The sequence below is a fragment of the Dendropsophus ebraccatus genome, chromosome 4, assembly GCF_027789765.1.
Source record: "Dendropsophus ebraccatus isolate aDenEbr1 chromosome 4, aDenEbr1.pat, whole genome shotgun sequence".
Lineage (NCBI taxonomy): Eukaryota > Metazoa > Chordata > Amphibia > Anura > Hylidae > Dendropsophus > Dendropsophus ebraccatus.
Window position 1 is genome coordinate 147,857,750 of NC_091457.1, and position 18,631 is coordinate 147,876,380.

Sequence of the window (18,631 nt, forward strand, 5' to 3'; positions counted from 1 at the left end):
ATTCCAGTCCAGTATTATTGAGGAGAGGCTACTTGAGGAGGAGGCAGCAGTTGATCGATTCCAGGCTAGTATTATCGAGGAGAGGCTACTTGAGGAGGAGGAGGCAGCAGTTGATTGATTCAAGGCCAGTATTATCGAGGAGAGGCTAATTTAGGAGGATGAGGCAGCAGTTGATTGATTCAAGCCCAGTATTATCTAGGAGAAGCTACTTGAGGAGGAGGAGGAGGAAGCAGCAGTTGATTGATACCAGGCCAGTATTATCAAGGAGAGGCTAATTGAGGAGGATGAGGCAGCAGTTGATTGATTCCAGGCCAGTATTATCAAGGAGAGGCTACTTGAGGAGGAGGCAGCAGTTGATTGATTCAAGGCCAGTTTTATCGAGGAGAGGCTACTTGAGGAGGAGGCAGCAGTTGATTGATTCAAGGCCAGTATTATCAAGGAGAGGCTAATTGAGGAGGATGAGGCAGCAGTTGATTGATTCAAGGCCAGTATTATCGGGGAGAAGCTACTTGAGGAGGAGGAGGAAGCAGCAGTTGATTGATACCAGGCCAGTATTATCGAGGAGAGGATACTTGAGAAGGAGGATGAGGCAGCAGTTGATTGATTCCAGGCCAGTATTATTGAGGAGAGGCTAATTGAGGAGGATGAGGCAGCAGTTGATCGATTCCAGGCCAGTATTATCGAGGAGAGGCTACTTGAGGATGAGGCAGCAGTTGATTGATTCAAGGCCAGTATTATCGAGGAGAGGCTAACTGAGGAGGAGGAGGCAGCAGTTGATTGATTCAATGTCAGTATTATTAAAAACAGACCAGTTGAGGAGCAGAAGAAGGCAGCAGTTGATGGCTCTCAGGCCAGTATTGTTAAAAAAGACAAGTTGAGATGGCAGCTTCCGCAGCTCTTGATTCCACCCAGTATGTTTCCAAATAGACAATTGACAGTGGGGGCACTAAAGCACCGTGGAGGTGACAGTGGCAAGGATGGGCCAACTTCCTGATGGTCTCCTGGGAGGATGTTGACCCAATGGGAAGTAACGGACATGTACTGCCCTTGCCCATAATTAGAGGACCAGACATCAGCACTCAGGTGCACTGTCTTGGACACCGAGAGTCCCAATGAGTTGCCAACCTTTCACTTCACATAACTGTGCAGTGATGGGACAGCTTTGCTAGAGAAGTAGTGGCGGCTGGGGACTCGCCATCTGGGGTGCGCACACGCCACAAAATCCCTGAAACGCTGGGAGTCCACAAGATTAAATGGCAGGGACTGAAGCACCAGCAGCTTAACCAGGTGTCCGGCCAGTTTCTCTGCCATGGGATGGCTGCTGCAGTACACCTGACGTTTGGCCATGGACTCGGTCAGGAATAGCTGCCTCATTAGGGTGTACATGGCAGTGAGACTGTGCTGCTGCTGGCAACTGAGGCTGACGAGCCCTGAGTTCCAGTGAGAGGATGCTGCATGATGGGATCTGCAGTGTATGGTGCATCCTGACAGGAGGTGGTATTTGGGTCACAGTTTTTCCAGGCCTGTTGGTGTTGCCTTTCCATGTGCTTCCTCATGGATGTTGTCCCAAGATTATCACCCCTGCCACGACTCACCCTCTCATTGCACAGCAGGCACAGAGCAATGTGCTTATCTGTCCCCAGCCGAAAGAACTGCCAGACGACAGAGGACCGTGGTTTGCTGCCAGCCACGGGGGGGTCTTGCTGGTTGTTCACTGCCACCACTGCCTGGGGGTCCCCTCTCAGGACAAAGGTATTGATGAAGTCTGCCTGGTAGGTTGTCTTCTACCCCTCCCTCATGTGCTTTGCTTCCTTGCACCAGTGGGATGTTGCTGCTTCGGTAGCACCTCACTTTCCTCCCCTGATGACGCCGAAGATAATGCTGCTTGAGGGCGCCACGTCCGATCAGCGACATCATCATCATCCCCACCACTGCTACTTTCCTCCAGGGGCTGGGACAGGATCTCAGGTGTGGCACTGGATGCCCCTCCCTGACTCTGTTGACTGCTTACAGCTAACACCTCCTCTGCAGCCTCTGCACATTCCACCTGCTGCCTTTGGGGGACTACTACCTCATCATCATCATCATCACTAAAAAGTGGTAGAGACTCCAAGTGCAAATCAAGGTTTGCCAAGAGTTCCCTGGCAGAAGGTGCCCCAAAGGTGAGTGGCATATTAATAACAGGGGACGGGGCAGAGGACCGTCGCTGACTGTCCCATGTAAGGGTGGTGTCGGATGATCCAGCCGACCTCATTTGGGAGCTTTGGGCAGTGGAACTGTAGGATTGGGTAAGCCAATCTAGAACCGCTGGCTGTGTGGTTCTTACATGACCCGTGGGCGTCTGGGGTAGCTGCACCCTGCTGCCACGCCTGTTGCCCCGGCTGCCACCGGGCCTGGTGCTGCCACTCCTCCTACCCTCACCGCCTGCCGTTGCAGTCCTTGCCTGGGAAGTGCTGGAAGTAGGACGCTTGGACATAGTTGTTTGGTTAGTGTAAATTTTGGAAAAGAAATAATCTATTGGCCAGAAGGCACAGAGTTTCAGTGACTATTGCTTTGTGGGTTGGAGGCACACAGCAAAGCTGAAATGTACAGGTTATCACAAGAAAAACATTTATTTTTTATTATTTATTTGAATTTTTTTTTTTGGTTGCGGGTGGCTAAACGGGTTTGACGGCAACCAGCAGAGCACAAACGGACAGCTTTTGTGGGGTGCTGACTTAGCGTCACCTAGAACAGCTTATCACAAACAAACAAACAAACTTTTTTTATTCTTTTTGAAGTTTTTTTAAAATTTTTTGGTTGTGGGCAGCTAGATGGGGTTGACGGCAACCAGCAGAGCACAAACGGACAGCTTTTGTGGGGTGCTGACTTGTGGGGTGCGTCAACTAAAACAGCTGATCACAAACAAACAAACTTTTTTCTTCTCACTTTTCTCTTCTCACTTTTCTCTCCCTATTTTTTTTTATCTCCCTATCTCTCCCTAGATATCACGATTTTTGAGTTAGATGGCTATCTCTCCCTCTCTCTACCTAACTCTTGATTTCTCAGCCTCTTTCACTATTTATGGGCTTATCAAGCTTTCCCTGGATCTTGCGATTTTTCTTTTTTTTTTATCTTCCTCTCTCCTGCTTCTCTCACAAACAATATATACTCCTTCTCTATCTCTCCCTGTACTTATCCAGTTGTTTGGATATGTAATCTATGTGTTTTTCCTCTCTGCCTAACGTACACCTCCTCTCTCTCTGCAGTCTAGACACACAATGAGAAAGAGCATGGACGCTTAGGCACTTCCTGTTCCTGTAGTGACGTCACACACCTTGATATTCACATAATAACAGGACAAAAGGGATTATAGGAGTAATAATTCCTTATATCCTCTTCCATTCTGTGAAAACAATACAATTTTGCGACACCGTTGCAATTTTAACGAACTTCGTAACAAACTTTTGGAAAGTTCGGTTCAGTACCAAACCAAACTTTTTGCAAAGTTCGTAACTGTTCGGTTCGCTCATCCGTAATATGTATATATATATATATATATATATATACATATTCAGCTTGGACGTTTAGACGGTACAATATATCGTACGGAAAAATCGTTTTGCGATCGTACGCCCGCAGCCCGCCCCCCGCTCCGGTTGCCCCCCGGCCACCGCTGCGGTTGCCCCCCAGCCGCCGCTTCGATCGCCCCCCCGGCTCCCCTCTTCAGCCAATCAGTGCTGCCGTGCATTGATTGGCTGAAGAGATGAGCCGGGAATTTCAAATGGCTCCCCTTCAGCCAATCAGTGCTGAAGAGGAGCACTGATTGGCTGAAGAGGAGCCGTTTGAAATTCCCGGCTCATCTCTTCAGCCAATCAATGCGCTGAAGAGGGGGGCCGGGGATGTCCGAAGACCTGCTGCGCGGAGCAGGTAACGTATGTTCTTGGCCGCAGCGGTGGGGGCGATCGGAGCGGCGGTGGGTGGGGGTGGCGATCGGGGCGGCGGGGGTGGCGATCAGAGCGGCGGGGGTGGCGATCAGAGCGGCGGCGGGGGTGGCGATTGAGCCGGCGCAGGGGGCTGCGGGGGGCCGGGCTGCGAGCGGGAGGCCGGGCGGCAGGCGGGGCTGCGGGCGGCTGGACTATCGCGTGACGACTGTTTACACGGAACGATCGGCGAATTTTTTGCGATCTGCGAACAACGATTTATGAACATGTTAAAAGATCAAAATGAACGATTTTTCGATCGGTCGCCGCGTTTACACGTATGATTATCGTTCGAATTCGATCGTTATCGCGAAAATTCGCCCGATAATCGCTCCGTGTAAACCCAGCATTAGGGTCCATTTACACAGAAAGATTATCTGACAGATTATCTGAGAAAGATTTGAAGCCAAAGCCAGGAATGGATTTGAAAAAATGAGAAATCTCAGGCTTTCCTTTATGACCAGATCTCTGTTTATAGTCTGTTCCTGGCTTTGGCTTCAAATCTTTGGCAGATAATCTGTCAGATAATCTTTCTGTGTAAATGGACCCTTACTTTATCACTAGAGATGAGTGAACCTCAAGCATGCTCGAGTCCATCCAAACCCGAACTTTCGGCATTTGATTAGCGGTGGCTGCTGAAGTTGGATAAAGCCCTAAGGCTAAGTGGAAAACATGGATATAGTCATTGGCTGTATCCGTGTTTTCCAGACAACCTTAGAGCTTTATCCAAGTTCAGCAGCCACCGCTAATCAAATGCCGAATGATCGGGTTCGGATTGTCTCGAACCCGAACCTGGTTCGCTCATCTCTATTTATCACCTTTGATTGTGAGGGCCCTATTACACGGAGCAATAAAGGGTTGAATCAGGGCAATTCAGCTGATGGTCACTCTGTGTAATAGAGAGAAGGATAAGCCAATGAAATGATCATTGTGCATTGGGTGCGCATCACTACATGGTAATATCGATGCGCGAGCGACGGCTGATGATTGTAGTATAAAATAATAAAATATTGACTCACCTTATCACTTTCCCTGGTGTCCTCGGAGGCCTCTCCTGCTGTCTACAGCCCTGCCCTCTGTTCCAGTCTCTGCACTGACAGGCCGCCGGCCGCTCAGCCAATCACTTGCTGGGACAGGCCGCCGGCCGCTCAGCCAATCACTGACTGAGACAGGCTGACGGCCGCTCAGCCAATCACTGACCAAGACAGGCTGCCAGCTGCTCAGCCAATTACTGACTGAGAAAGGCTGTTGGCCGCTCAGCCAATCATTGACTGGGACAGTCAGTGGTTGGCTGAGTGGTCGCAGCCTGTCAGAGACCCGAACAGAGGGCAGAACTGCAAACACCGGGGAAGGCCTCCAAGGACACCTGGGAATATGGTAAGATGAATTAATATTTTATTATTTTACACTAAAAGCAAAGGCTGCACTGACATCGCTAACGATGTCCATGCAGCCCTTTCTGCCCAATAGTCGCCCTGTGTAATAGTTCAGTAAACGAACGCCGATCTAGCAGATCGGTGCTCGTTTACAGTTTATGATCGGCCCGTGTAATAGGACCCTAAAGCCAAAACCCAATCTATTCACTGCCTTTATATATTTCATTATCTGTTTACCTGGTAATGTGTACATGCTAGGTTTACTTAGTTTTTGGTACTGGAATATAAATACTGTCATGTGTTCTTCTATTACAGCTCTCAACTATTATAGAAATGTTGGAAGGGGCCTTCTTTGGGCTCGATCTCCTAAAGCTTCATACTGTCACTACAAAAATTGTCGGTCGAGTTGAGAAACTGGAAGAGGTAAGTTTACATCTTAAAGGAGACACACATGGCATGATTACCATTCCCCAGGCAGCAGTGCAGATGTTTGGTTTCAGGAGTCACTTCAAGAGGTAAGAATAAGAGTTCAGCTATGACTGCACTACAGATGTGCATGTTGCCCAATAATTCTTCCATTTATATAAATTCTTTTGCTCCATGTATTGCACATAACACAATGGTAGAACAACTAACATAAGTACTTTACAAAAAGGACCTGTTTTACATTTCAGATTTGTTGTATTTTACTTGAAAAACCGGTGAAAAACAAGGCCCCTTCCGAGCAGTACCACATGTTCACTGTGTGTTCTTATTTGCTTTGCAGCAGCTGTCTGACATTGAGCGGTGCCTGTTATTGTATTCTCCTTACATACACATAGGGGCACGATTTGTTTTCTTAGTATGTAATCTCACTTGTTGACACTGAAACTCATTTAGGCTTCTGACGTTCGTGTCAACATTTAAACTACATGAAACGCGAGTTAGATGGCGTTTCATCGCTTACTGTCGCCTGAATGACACGACAGCCTGAAGGAGGAAAAACTGAAGAAAAACAACAATTTTATTAAAGGAGAAATCCATTGAGAATTATCCTGTGATATAGTATTTTTGAGAGTGTCTATAAAATCTAGAAATTCTTCTCCGACTGTTCTTTTCTTGATCTGATTCTATATGGCAAGGTGAAGCCTTGTGCTCAGATCCAGTCAAGATTCAGGGTGAGCAAATCAATTCACCTGTTTTCTGACGTATTGAGTCGCCGGTCCATAGAATACAATAAGAAAATTGATTTACCTATTTTTTTTATAAATTTACCAAAAGTGAATCAGAAACCTGGTGAATTAATTCACCAACTGATTCCATTGAACAGAGAATCAGCAAAACATGCATAAATCAGGTGAAAATGTGTATATATATATATATATATATATATATATATATATATATATATATATAAATCTGGATGAGTTAGTAGTTTATAATACAGCTTTTTGAGCCAAAGCCAAAAGTGAATCCATCAAGATGTCCTTTCTTTATAGTCCTCATACTTCTTGAATCTAGACCTGGCTTTGTCTCAAAAAGATGGAAAAATGTATCAAAAACTACACTTTTTCCAAAAACCCCGGACCCAGATTTATTAATGCTGTCATATTCTTGGAAAGGGTAAACTTAGACTAGACAGTAATAATAAATCTTTTGCATTCTTAGGCTATGTTTACAAACCGTCTTTTCTTGATCATTTGACAATTATGTTTTAGGATGGTGATCAATTTGAGTTCAAATAATGACATCCGTTATTTGTACAATAACGGACATCCCAAAAGACAACTGTCAAATAGCCAATAAAAGACAGTGTGTGAACATAGCCCTAGACTGTCTAGTCTAATTTTAGACCAACAATTAGTCAATTAAAGAATTCTGGTGCATTTTATGGCATGCTGATCAAAATGTACTAATGTGCCTGCACCGGAATTTAGTACATATGGGCCATTAAGTTGCCTCTTAAGCCACACCCCTTTTTAAGCCACACCCTTTGCAGAAGATGGAGCAAAAATAATGTCAAAAATTCATATTAATCTCCTACTTAGAGTTTGACCTTGTCCGTTGATGTATACTTCTATATAGTAATTTAGATGCTCTGGAAATATATCATCTCTTGCATATCTCTACCTTAAAGCTTTAATGACTGCACAATTAATTATTTTCTATAATTTAGGTTATTTCTAAGAATATCACAAAAGAGCAAGAGAAAATTAAAGGCAGCGTGGATGAAATCCTAACAGAGATGAACAAGAAGGAGAACGCAACCGATGACGAGAACCTCCACAACATTGGTAAAATTCTACAGAGAGACGCGGCCGCCGCCTACAGCTACACGCATGTAAGTCTACCAGTATACTTCTTATTGTAGGTTTAGGAAGAAGGCAACTAGAAGGGGTTAATGAAACCTGTCAAGTATTAAAAATAAAAGTAACCTATACTTTCTCTATAGTGGTGTTACGATGCAAGGCTTTAGCCATCAGCTTTGAATAAACAGTCACTACTGTAATGTATGGGATTAATATTTTTGAAAAATTTAGCACATTTTTGTGTTTCTTCTTATTAACAAGGACAAGTATGAAGAACGATTTCTTAGAGATGAACAGGCAAAGCCACATCCTGCACCACCTCAGCAAGTGCAGAGGAGTCCACTGTCTCAGAGGCAACTTCATGTCAGACCCAAGCCAGCCCCAAAGCCGGTCATCCGCGGAGTCACATTTTACAAGGCCAAAGTTACAGAGGATGACAGTGACTTGGATGACCAACGTAAGTGTTTCTGAACACGAGTATAAATGGTATATGGCACATACAGGGCTGACCTAATTTTGGACCTAAGGTACCTTCTGTTGCTGCCCTTTTCAAGGTGGTCAAGCGGTATCCATCCATCCAGCACCTAATTATAGGTGCCATACAAAAACAGATGCCAGATTTTTTCCAAATAATGCCTCCATACAGTTGCCTAAATAACGATCACCATAAAAAAAGTAAAAATTATATTGTTCAGTGCCTTAGTAAAGTGCCATGCCATTATACTATATAATGCTCACAATTTATGGTCACCCTTATAAATTGAATGAGACCAGTTAAGGCCATATTACACAGCTCAAGCTCCCCTGTAAATGAACACAGGTCTAGATTGCCATTCATTTCTGCAGCCTCTTACGTGGCTTAAAGAACATGCGACCAGGGCTATCGGCCAGCTATCGGCCACATGTCCCCTATCTAAGGGAAAGATGCATTGCAGGTCAGAATTGAGCGATCAGCTGCCGAATGAGTGGTTGCTCATTCAACTTCTTTGTTGGCCATATTACACAGGAAAATATCTGATCTTACAGATAATAATCAGTTTATGTAATAGGGCCAGAGACTGGCAAGGTTTGGACTAACAAACTAATGTCCCATGTAAGGGCCCAAGAGGTCTAGCAGAAGACCTCATATGGAGCCAACACCAATGATCATGGCAAAGTAGTGTGGGGCATTAGAATTATTTCCTCTGGTGGGCCAAAGGAATTCCAGTTGGATGGTGCCGGCAGGGGACCTAGAAAGTTTTTGAATGAGGGCAGCAGGCAATTGATAAATTAAGTACAGCTTTCAAGACAATCAATACATTTTTAATATAATGAACTGGAAAGCCCCTTTAATATTGGGATTTAGTCACAAGTAAAGATGAGCGAACCGGGTTCGGGTTCGAGTCCATCCGAACCCGAATGTTCGGCATTTGATTAGCGGTGGCTGCTGAACTTGAATAAAGCCCTAAGGCTATGTGGAAAACATGGATATAGTCATTAGCTGTATCCATGTTTTCCAGACAACCTTAGAGCTTTATCCAAGTTCAGCAGCCCCAGCTAATCAAATGCCGAACGTTCAGGTGGACTCGAACCGGTTCGCTCATCTCTAGTCACAAGCCTTGGATGGCTTGTTGTCTTGGGTACAACCTTTATTATACCTTATGTGTCATGTGGAACTACATAGTTCGCACCATTCTAAGGTCAGCTAAGGGCCCTTTCACATGGCCCAATGCAGCTCTGCAAGTGAGCACTGATCAGCAAGATCAGCACGTGTTTGCAGAGCTTTTACAAGGCTCATTTGTGCAGCTCCCATAATACAACAGTGTGTGATCTACTCTGAACGTTGCAGCATTTTGGAGATCTCACAGTTGGAGTAACACCATCAAGGAAACAGGCTCTAAGTCATAGGGATGATCCATTATGGCTTCTCTTGACCAGATGGCCATGAAAGCGATGACATGTCCCCTTTAAATATTGAAGAGAGTAGTATTTATAGGGAGTTCAATCTCCAAAGCATGTGGAGAAGAAAGAAACCATTGAGAGAAGTTTTTTGGTGGGAGAGTTCATGAAGAATGTAGATGGACTTTAGACAAAAGATTAAATTTCGATTAAGTAGGAACAAAACGTCTTACTATGTGTTAAGAAAAAGATTCCCTAAACAGCTTAAGGAAATCTAAGAAATGTAATAAACTATTATATTATTCTTTACAGAAAAATGAACATTGTAAAGTCGGTGTTGTTAAGACCCCATAAAAACATCACAAAATATTTTATTGAATGAGTAATATATGCCTGGATCAAAATTCCAACAGATGTCCGCTGTAGCTGACCAAGCCGTACAATATAAATATGTTTGGATTGTACACAAGTCTTTTCTGGGAGCAGATCTGTCACTATGGAAATCAGATTTTCCGATACTAAACATATCTGGCATTTTATTTGAGCATAAAAATGACTATCAAACCTAGGGCCATTTCTAGGGAATTCGGCTCATGGTGTGGACAACCCCAAATGTGCCCCAATGCATAATTTTATTCAACTCACAGCTCTCCAGCTGTTGCAAAACTACAATCGCTAACAAGCTTATACAGCTGAAGCTTTAGCTTGGGCTGTCCAGGCATGATCGGGATTGTAGTTTTGCAACAGCTGGAGGCCCCGAGTAAGACATCTTTGCTATATAAGAGTTGGGTCCACTGGACTAGAGATGACTGGATGGTAGAGGTGGTATGCAGGCTAGATAACTCACAATCCTATATGTGGACATTTCGACCACGTGGTCTTTCTTGCTTGAGGAAGACCACCTGTGGTCGAAACGTTGCATTGCTGTACCTGTGGATGTAAATAAAGCGTTGATACTTGATCATTAAGGGATGGCGTTGAACTACTCTCTTTACCCCTGCTATATAGTGACTAAATATGGTTGGTGTCAAGGCCCATAGGATCGGACACCGGCACACAGGATAAGGCAGACATTCTCTAAGAAAATAATTTTTTTTTTCTGTTTTTGCAAATATGTATTCCTACTTTTGTTTTACTTTGTGTTCAACCAATTTCTGCCCCCTAAAGATCTGGCAAAGCATGCTGGTTCATTAGTAAGGGCCCTTTTACAGGCTGCTGATGGTGAGCCTCAATCCCTGTGATCTCCACTTGTTTAGGGCCTTTAAATTGAGTGCCTGGGCATGGTTATTTGGCCATTTAAACCCATCATTATTGGCCACCTATCCTCTGTTTAGAAAGGGTGATGTGCGGCCAACAACTATAATTTTTTGACCACAAAAAATGTCTTCATGTTCGGTGGCTGATCACCGGCTCTTTTATACAGGCTGATTGTTTGCAATGAGCACTCCTAAGAACGGTTATTTGCCCAATAACCGGCTCATGTAAAAGGGAGTTGAGACAAACTTCTTACTGTGACAGCCTCAGCCCATCCAACCACCATCTCCCGACTCCAGGCATTGGCACTCATCATCACCTTGCCTTAGAACAAAGTATGAATTTTAGGTTAACACATCAACTAATGTGGCTAATAGAGTCAACCACAGGACTATGAGTGAACTTAAACAATATTCCCTGTATAGCTGTGGCACTAGGAGGAGCTCACTGAATATGGATTTATTATTTAGTTAACTGGAGTTGTATCAATCTGTGTTTAGTAAGTGCCTACACCCCTGAAAATGGAGTCTGTACTACCCCGTTTCCCCGAAAATAAGACGCCCTCCTAAAATAAGACACCCCAAGTACCCTACCAACTAGCCTAAAGTAAGGCATCCCCCAGAAAATAAGTCACCACTATTGTAAAATAGGGCACCCCCGAAAGTAAAGCCACCTGTTTCCACCCGCTGCCACCCAGGACTCGCCTAATCCCCTCATGGACCCTCACATTCGGCGCCGCAGGCATACTGGTCCATGGCCCCCACGCCCTCCACATGTCGCCACACATCCCGCTGCACAACGCCACACGTCCCGCCGCACAACGTCGCTCGATTAATGCGTGGCATGCACGTCCCGCTGGCATGTCCAGCTGCTGATGCGCTCCTGCTTCAGCAAGGATGTGTGTATTCTGGGGAGGGGGGATACCCCAAAAATAAGACAAAGGGGAAGATTTATCAAACAGGTGTAAAGTAGAATTGTCTTAGTTGCCCCTAGCAACCAATCAGATTCCACTTTTTATTCCTCACAGATTCTTTGAAAAAAGAAAGGTGGAATCTGATTGGTTGCTAGGGGCAACTAAGACTATTGTACTTTACACCAGTTTGAAAAATCTCCCCCACAGTGCGTGTTTTTGAGAAAAAAATAATATAAGGCACTGTCTTATTTTCGGGGAAACACTGTAGTTATTGGACAAAATTACAGTGATGTGTGTCCGATAGCAGGGACTTTGCAGCTGTGTGTCAGAAATACAACGCTCTCACCACTATAAAGATATATTGTGAAATGAATTACAGAATCTTAGGCCAAAAGGCAAATTAGGGAAGCATTCCAGAAACAAGTTGGACATTTAGACATACTAAACTAAGGCACCTGAACTATTTCTTTAGTGTCATTTGTTTCACTCCAGCTCAGCTGCATTCATACCTTCCTAGCCCTTTCATTATTGCAGCTCGGTCATGTGATCCAAACTCAGACCAGCAGTTCAGTTCATAAGTAAACTAGAGATGAGTCTGTGTTGTGCTGCGGAAGACCTGTAAATTAGATTATTACATCACCCCCTATTAAATCTCTTCTGGCAGCTCTCAGGCCCTTCTCATCTTCATCAACCCACTTTGTTTCTCAGTATGTCCCCTCATGCATACAGTTCTACAAAACATAATATTTCTGCCCCATCTAAGAGACCAGGAGTGCAGTGATATACTAGGTGAGTCCATACAGTGATTAGTTGTATGTCCTCTCATGCATACAGTTCTACTGAATATATTATTTCTTCCCTATCTAAGAGACCAAGAGTGCAGTGATATAGTAGGTGAGTCCATACAGTGATTAGTTGTATGTCCTCTCATGCATACCGTTCTAATGAACATATTATTTCTGCCCTATCTAAGAGACCAGGAGTGCAGTGATATACTAGGTGAGTCCATACAGTAATTAGCTGCAGAGCTTTAAAACTCTCTTTGCTTATGCTTCCTTTCTCTACAGTATTACTGATAAATTACATCAATAATATCACATGCAACCTGGTCCACGACGTTGTTGTGTCCACTGCACATTAGCTGAAGGATCCTAAGCCACAATGTCCACATTTTTTTTGAATTGCTGAGAAAGTACAGTATATACAATGAGATGCAGCTTTATATTGCTTTCCTCTGCCTTCTGCTTGTAAGGGTATGTTCACATTTCAAAGGACCCTACACTTGTGGTATCCTTTGCCAGCAGAATGTTTTAATGGATTGAATACAGTCTCTTAGTAATTATCTTCTATCCATTCTTAGCATATATTATTATTTTGCAGGCAGGTGACTGAAACTGAAGCTGCATCTCATAGAAATTCTCAGGATGCTCTGTAGTGTTTCATGGGACATAAGTTTAGTGTCAGTAATCAATCACTTACTGCACTTAGATCCATCTCCTCTGTCTCTGCAAAGTTAAAGGTATCATAGTTAAATGTTGACTGCTTTAGGAGATCCATATCGGAGGGTAATAAGTAATCAAGATGAGAGACAACCCATAAAATTGGTGTAGACACGGCCTACACATGAGGCTCCACATTATTCCCTAATAGAGGCCTATGCTGCACTATATAAATGGGAAACCTTGCTAGAGTGTGAGATAACATTACACTTTAAGTAGCTGCATTATTCAAATAATAATGGAAATTCCAAAAAATTCCAACATAATGACCCCAGTGTCTAGGGCTACGTTGTCCCCCTATACCTAAACAACTAGAAATATTTCCTGTCCTGTACCATTAAAGGAGAAGTAAGATCCTTCCCGTCGTTTCTCGAAATAAACTATTTATCTAACAAACACAACACTCAATGGGTTTTGGAAATGCTGGACCCCATCCAGTACACTGATATACGATGCAGGGAAATCAATCCAGATATCTGACAGCTGGGCCTATCCGTACGGCACAGAGGAGCATTGTATAACCGGCAGGGAATGCTTTTAGCTTCAGCCATCCTTTATAATATCAAGAAAGTTTATTCTATTCTACAAAGTCAACCTCCTAGCAGGGCTTCTATGTTTTGTAATCTTGTTGTATTCTTATCCATTTATTCATTTATAAACATTTGGCGGAGGAGAAGTGTGGCGGAGGAGACTGAATAAATTGTCCCTGGGCTACTCTAAAATGGTGTGAGATGGTGTTAGACGCCATGGGGCACACTACAAATATGGAGGCAAACTTTTTTTTCGTTTTTTGTAGATTTCGCAAAACAGATGATGGGTACATACCTGACAAGTTTACTAAACGTCTAGCTGTCATGAGTTGTATGTTCTCTCAGATGATCTTCACTGCCGCTGAATTCAGATGCTTCTGAATTTGCCTGCATCCAAATTCCCCGCTGCACACAATGGAGTGTGCAGCCGGAGCTGCACGCTCCATTGTGTGAACTGACAGGTTTTCTGCGGCCGCTATTCACTGAATGTCAATTTCTAGCGGCGCCACTAGGGATCCCAGACGGAGTGAATACATTGGGGGAGATTTATCAAACATGGTGTAAAGTGAAACTGGCTCAGTTGCCCCTAGCAACCAATCATATCTCACTTTTCATTCCTCACAGACTCTTTGGAAAATGAAAGGTGGAATCTGATTGGTTGCTAGGGGCAACTGGGCCAGTTTGACTTTACACCATGTTTGATAAATCTCCCCCTATGTTTATACACTCCGGCCTGGGATTCCATAGAAGGCAGCACTACGTAAGCTACATAGCAATCACGGCCATTGTTGCAAATATGCAACAACAGCCGTAATTACTTTGTAGCTTACGTAGTGTGAACATAGCCTAATGGTGTATATGAGGGTTTTTTTTTGTTTGTTTTAATAAGAAGTACACATAAATAATTTATTAGGTATGTTAGAGGGATCAGCAGTGAAATCGAAACTGATCCCCAAAAATACCTAGCACTGGCTCAACTTCTTCATGGGTAGGACTGCTAAGAGTCGCATAGCTGTTCAGCTTGAGGACTACCTCCACAAATTCCCTGAACTCACATTTTAGAAATTGGATAGAGTAAACAAGAAAGATTCACTGCCTTTCACTTACAGCTGTACCGGCCTATTTATTACTTCCCTGAAATCCTCTCTATGATCAATGAACAGAGAGAGCAGGAAGCTGAACAATCAGTGTTCAGCCAATGGTTACAACACAATACTAAAATGCTTATGATAACTCTTTTCTCTGCCCCAGACCACTAAGCAGCCTGGTGGTAACTAATATAAGACAGGGTCTTATTTTTTTTTACCGGAAAAAAAAAGCTTAGGGTTTATCTTTGGAATAGCCCCACTCTATACAGTAGTCAGCCGCAACACTGTCCTACTGTTGTTCGGCTCATATACTGTAAGTTCCCCTGTAGTTAGGCCTTCATACTGTATACCTCCCTCCTCTGTGGTTCTTCCCCCATACTGTATACCTCCTCCTCTGCAGTAATGCCCCCCATACTGTATACCTCCCCCTATACAGTAATGCCCCCCATACTGTATACATTCCCCCTCTGCAGTTATGCCCCCCATACTGTATACATTCCCCCTATGCAGTAATGCCCCCATACTGTATACATTCCCCCTCTGCAGTTATGCCCCCCATACTGTATACCTCCCCCTCTACAGTAATGCCCCCCATACTGTATACATTCCCCCTCTACAGTAATGCCCCCCATACTGTATACATTCCCCCTCTGCAGTTATGCCCCCATACTGTATACATTCCCCCTCTGCAGTTATGCCCCCATACTGTATACATTCCCCCTTTGCAGTAATGCCCCCATACTGTAGATCTCCCCCTCTGCAGTAATGCCCCCCCCCCCATACTGTATACATCCTTCCTCAGCAGGCAGAACCCATACTGTATACCTCCCTGCCTCTCTGTAGTTCTTCCCTCCCCCATACTCTATACATCCTCCCTCAGCAGACAGACTCCATCCTGTATACCTCCCTCCCCCTCTGTAGTTGGTTTCCCATACTGTATACAGACCCCCCACCCCACAGGTAGTCCCCATACTTTATAACTTTATCCCTGCTCTGTAGTTCTTCCCCCATACTGCATACATCAACTGGATAAACAGGGATCTAACTTATGAAAAGTGTTTTCCTAGAAAAAAAATCCTGGGAAAAAAAGCTCAGATATAACAAAAATATTCCTACCCCATGATGGAACTTTTTAAAAGTATTGTCTTAATACTTAATGCTTCCTTTTGGGCGAGCTTTGGTTTCATACTTATTCATGAGCATTTTCAAAACGAAATGTAGTTACACGTATTCTTCAGAATTTTTCTTTTTTTTATTTCTCTTGGCAGAAGATGATTCATACAGTGGAGACAACACCATCGACATGTTGATTGAGGATCAGCTCATAAAGCATGACTTCCAGCAGGCCAGTACCACAGAGGATCTTATTCCGACAAAGGAACCATTGACCTCAAGTTACACCACAGGATATACAAAACTATCTAACGTGTCTAGTGTGAATATGTCTGCACCATCCGATGAGAATTTAGTAGACAATATGACAGCATCCCAAATGGCGCAACAAACAACAACAGAACCAACTAAAAGAGTGCAGAGTACAACACCAGAACCGGAAACAACTATACTTACAACACATCCTAAAGAGTCAACGGTAGTCATACAAACTGCTCAGCCAACCATATCCAACTCAGTCAACCCAAGTGTGGTAACTGCGATGAGTTCAGATGCCCCATCAACAAGGTCTAAACCTTGGAAGACTACTAAGATGATCAAACTCAGCACAGATAGTACCAAAGAAGTGGAAGACGATCCCAGGAAAGATATTGGTAAGGCCGAATCATCTCATTTGTATTATGTTTTCTTCGAATTTGTCATTAATTTTTTTGGTAGTATCGGGAGGGGGGTTGGTGGGGGGGGGTCATTCTATGGCTTCTGCAGAGATGGAAATCTCAATGTGTTACAGATGTGTGAAAAGTATCAATTACTCAGATAAATTGCTTTTCCTTTTCATAAAATGCATAAAAATGCTTGAGAAAATGTTTCCTATTTTGTTTCAGTGTTTAATTTGCATTTCAAATTTTCAAAAACTTTCATATAATTTATATATATCGTACAATCAGTACTGTCCAGTTTAGTTTTCCCCTGCCACTTCAAAGCTACTACCTCTCCAGTGTTCCCTGCTGAGGAAATGATGCCACATACTGTTGCAGCCAATGGCTACAACCACACAATGTCTGTTTTTGGCCGTTTGACGTCATTTTTTTTTTTGGACAGCCCAAATAATGGGCGTTATTTTGTAATGGCGGACGCTGGTTGGAAAAAATGGAAGTTAGTTGGGTTGGAAATGACGGCTGTCCAAAAAAAACCCGAACCTCCAAAAAAGACGTTGTGTGTACGAAGCCGATCACTGGCTTTAGCAGTGAATGAGTGGCTGCAAATTCATGTGAACACTGGATGCAATGTTTTTTTCTGGAGGCCGAGAAAACTGGGGCTGCGGTAGCTCTGGAGCATTGGGGGATTTATGTAAGAGTAACATTTTTTTTTCTTTCTTTTTATGCCAGCTCTACTATATTTTCTTAATTTTCTTTTTAAATTACAGTCAACCCTCTTAATCCAGCTATAAATGATCCCTTCTAGTTATAGTGGAAAGCTGCTGTAAAGCTTTTTACAGGTCAAGGGGACAAGCCCTCACCTTATTCAAGACTTGGAGATTTATCAAACATGGTGTAAAGTGAAACTGGCTCGGTTGCCCCTAGCAACCAATCAGATTCCACCTTTCATTCCTCACAGACTCTTTGGAAAATGAAAGGTGGAATCTGATTGGTTGCTAGGGGCAACTGAGACAGTTTCGCTTTACACCATGGTTCATAAATCTCCCTCTTAATGTTTCCTTAAAGGGATATTCCGGTCTTCCTAAAATATAGATATTTTGCTGCAGTTCCCATTGTGGCTCCTTCTGGTCCCTCACTCCTCCTTTCTTCTGCCTGCTACCAAGACGAGAGATCGGAGCAGGACCTGTCCTCAAGGGACACCTCTGCATCTAGGGATTGAGCGGACGGGTCCTGCTGTGAGCGCTCACCTCAGAGACAGGAAAAAGAGACGAGCACCAGGGGACTAGAAGGAGCCACAAAGGGAGTTATGGGGGACTGGGTAGGTACATAATTTTTATTTATTTTTTAAGATAGTTGAAGAATATTGGAAAATTCCTTTAAGAGGAGAAACTTGATGTTACAATTACAAGATTCCTAACATCATTGTTGTAAATAATCTTTTCTCCCAAAAATCGTTTTCTCCCAAAAATGTTTTCTCCCATAAGGAAACCCTGGAAACTCAGACTAAATTTAGATACGTAAAATTTTCCCTTGGTAAAACCAACTGATTGCTGGAGATTAAGGAGTTAAACCCTTTAAATCCCATAATGACATGCCTTTGTTCTTGCTATATCTCTTAATTGGCAATCGGAAATAACAAATGGCTGTAGTGGTTACCAATGTGCTATAGTTAATTATTAGTGTAGAAAACCAGATTGTCCGTACAGTATAGTCAATATTGACCCACCCAGATGACCAATATATATTTTCATCCCTGTCATATATTTCCCTGTGTCTGTTACACATTACTGCAAAGCAATCATAATATAATCTTTGTTTTTTGTTTTTTTGCATCCACCCAGAATATCGAAACACTGATAGATATGGAAAACTGGCTACAGTGAATATTCCTGAGACTCCCCAATTATCATACAGGCAAATGGCTGTTCCAAGAATTGGGCCAGTAGTTTTAGGCTATGTTCACACTACGTAAAAGTACGGCCGTTGTTGCCATCAGCAACAACGTTCGTACTTTATGCAATGTGAAACATTGCCTACATTTCTATGGGATCCCGGCCGGAGCGTATACACA

The 18,631-nt window shown here is 43.4% G+C and overlaps 1 protein-coding gene across 1 annotated transcript in view; it reads left to right on the forward strand.

The window, feature by feature from the left end:
• Window positions 1-18,631, forward strand: part of OLFML2B (olfactomedin like 2B) — an 86,555-nt gene that overhangs the window by 50,507 nt on the left and 17,417 nt on the right. The window contains exons 3-6 of the mRNA XM_069968958.1: window positions 5,654-5,761; window positions 7,494-7,658; window positions 7,888-8,083; window positions 16,057-16,554. Coding sequence (XP_069825059.1) covers window positions 5,654-5,761; window positions 7,494-7,658; window positions 7,888-8,083; window positions 16,057-16,554 — 967 coding nt within the window. The remainder of the gene's footprint in view (window positions 1-5,653; window positions 5,762-7,493; window positions 7,659-7,887; window positions 8,084-16,056; window positions 16,555-18,631) is intronic.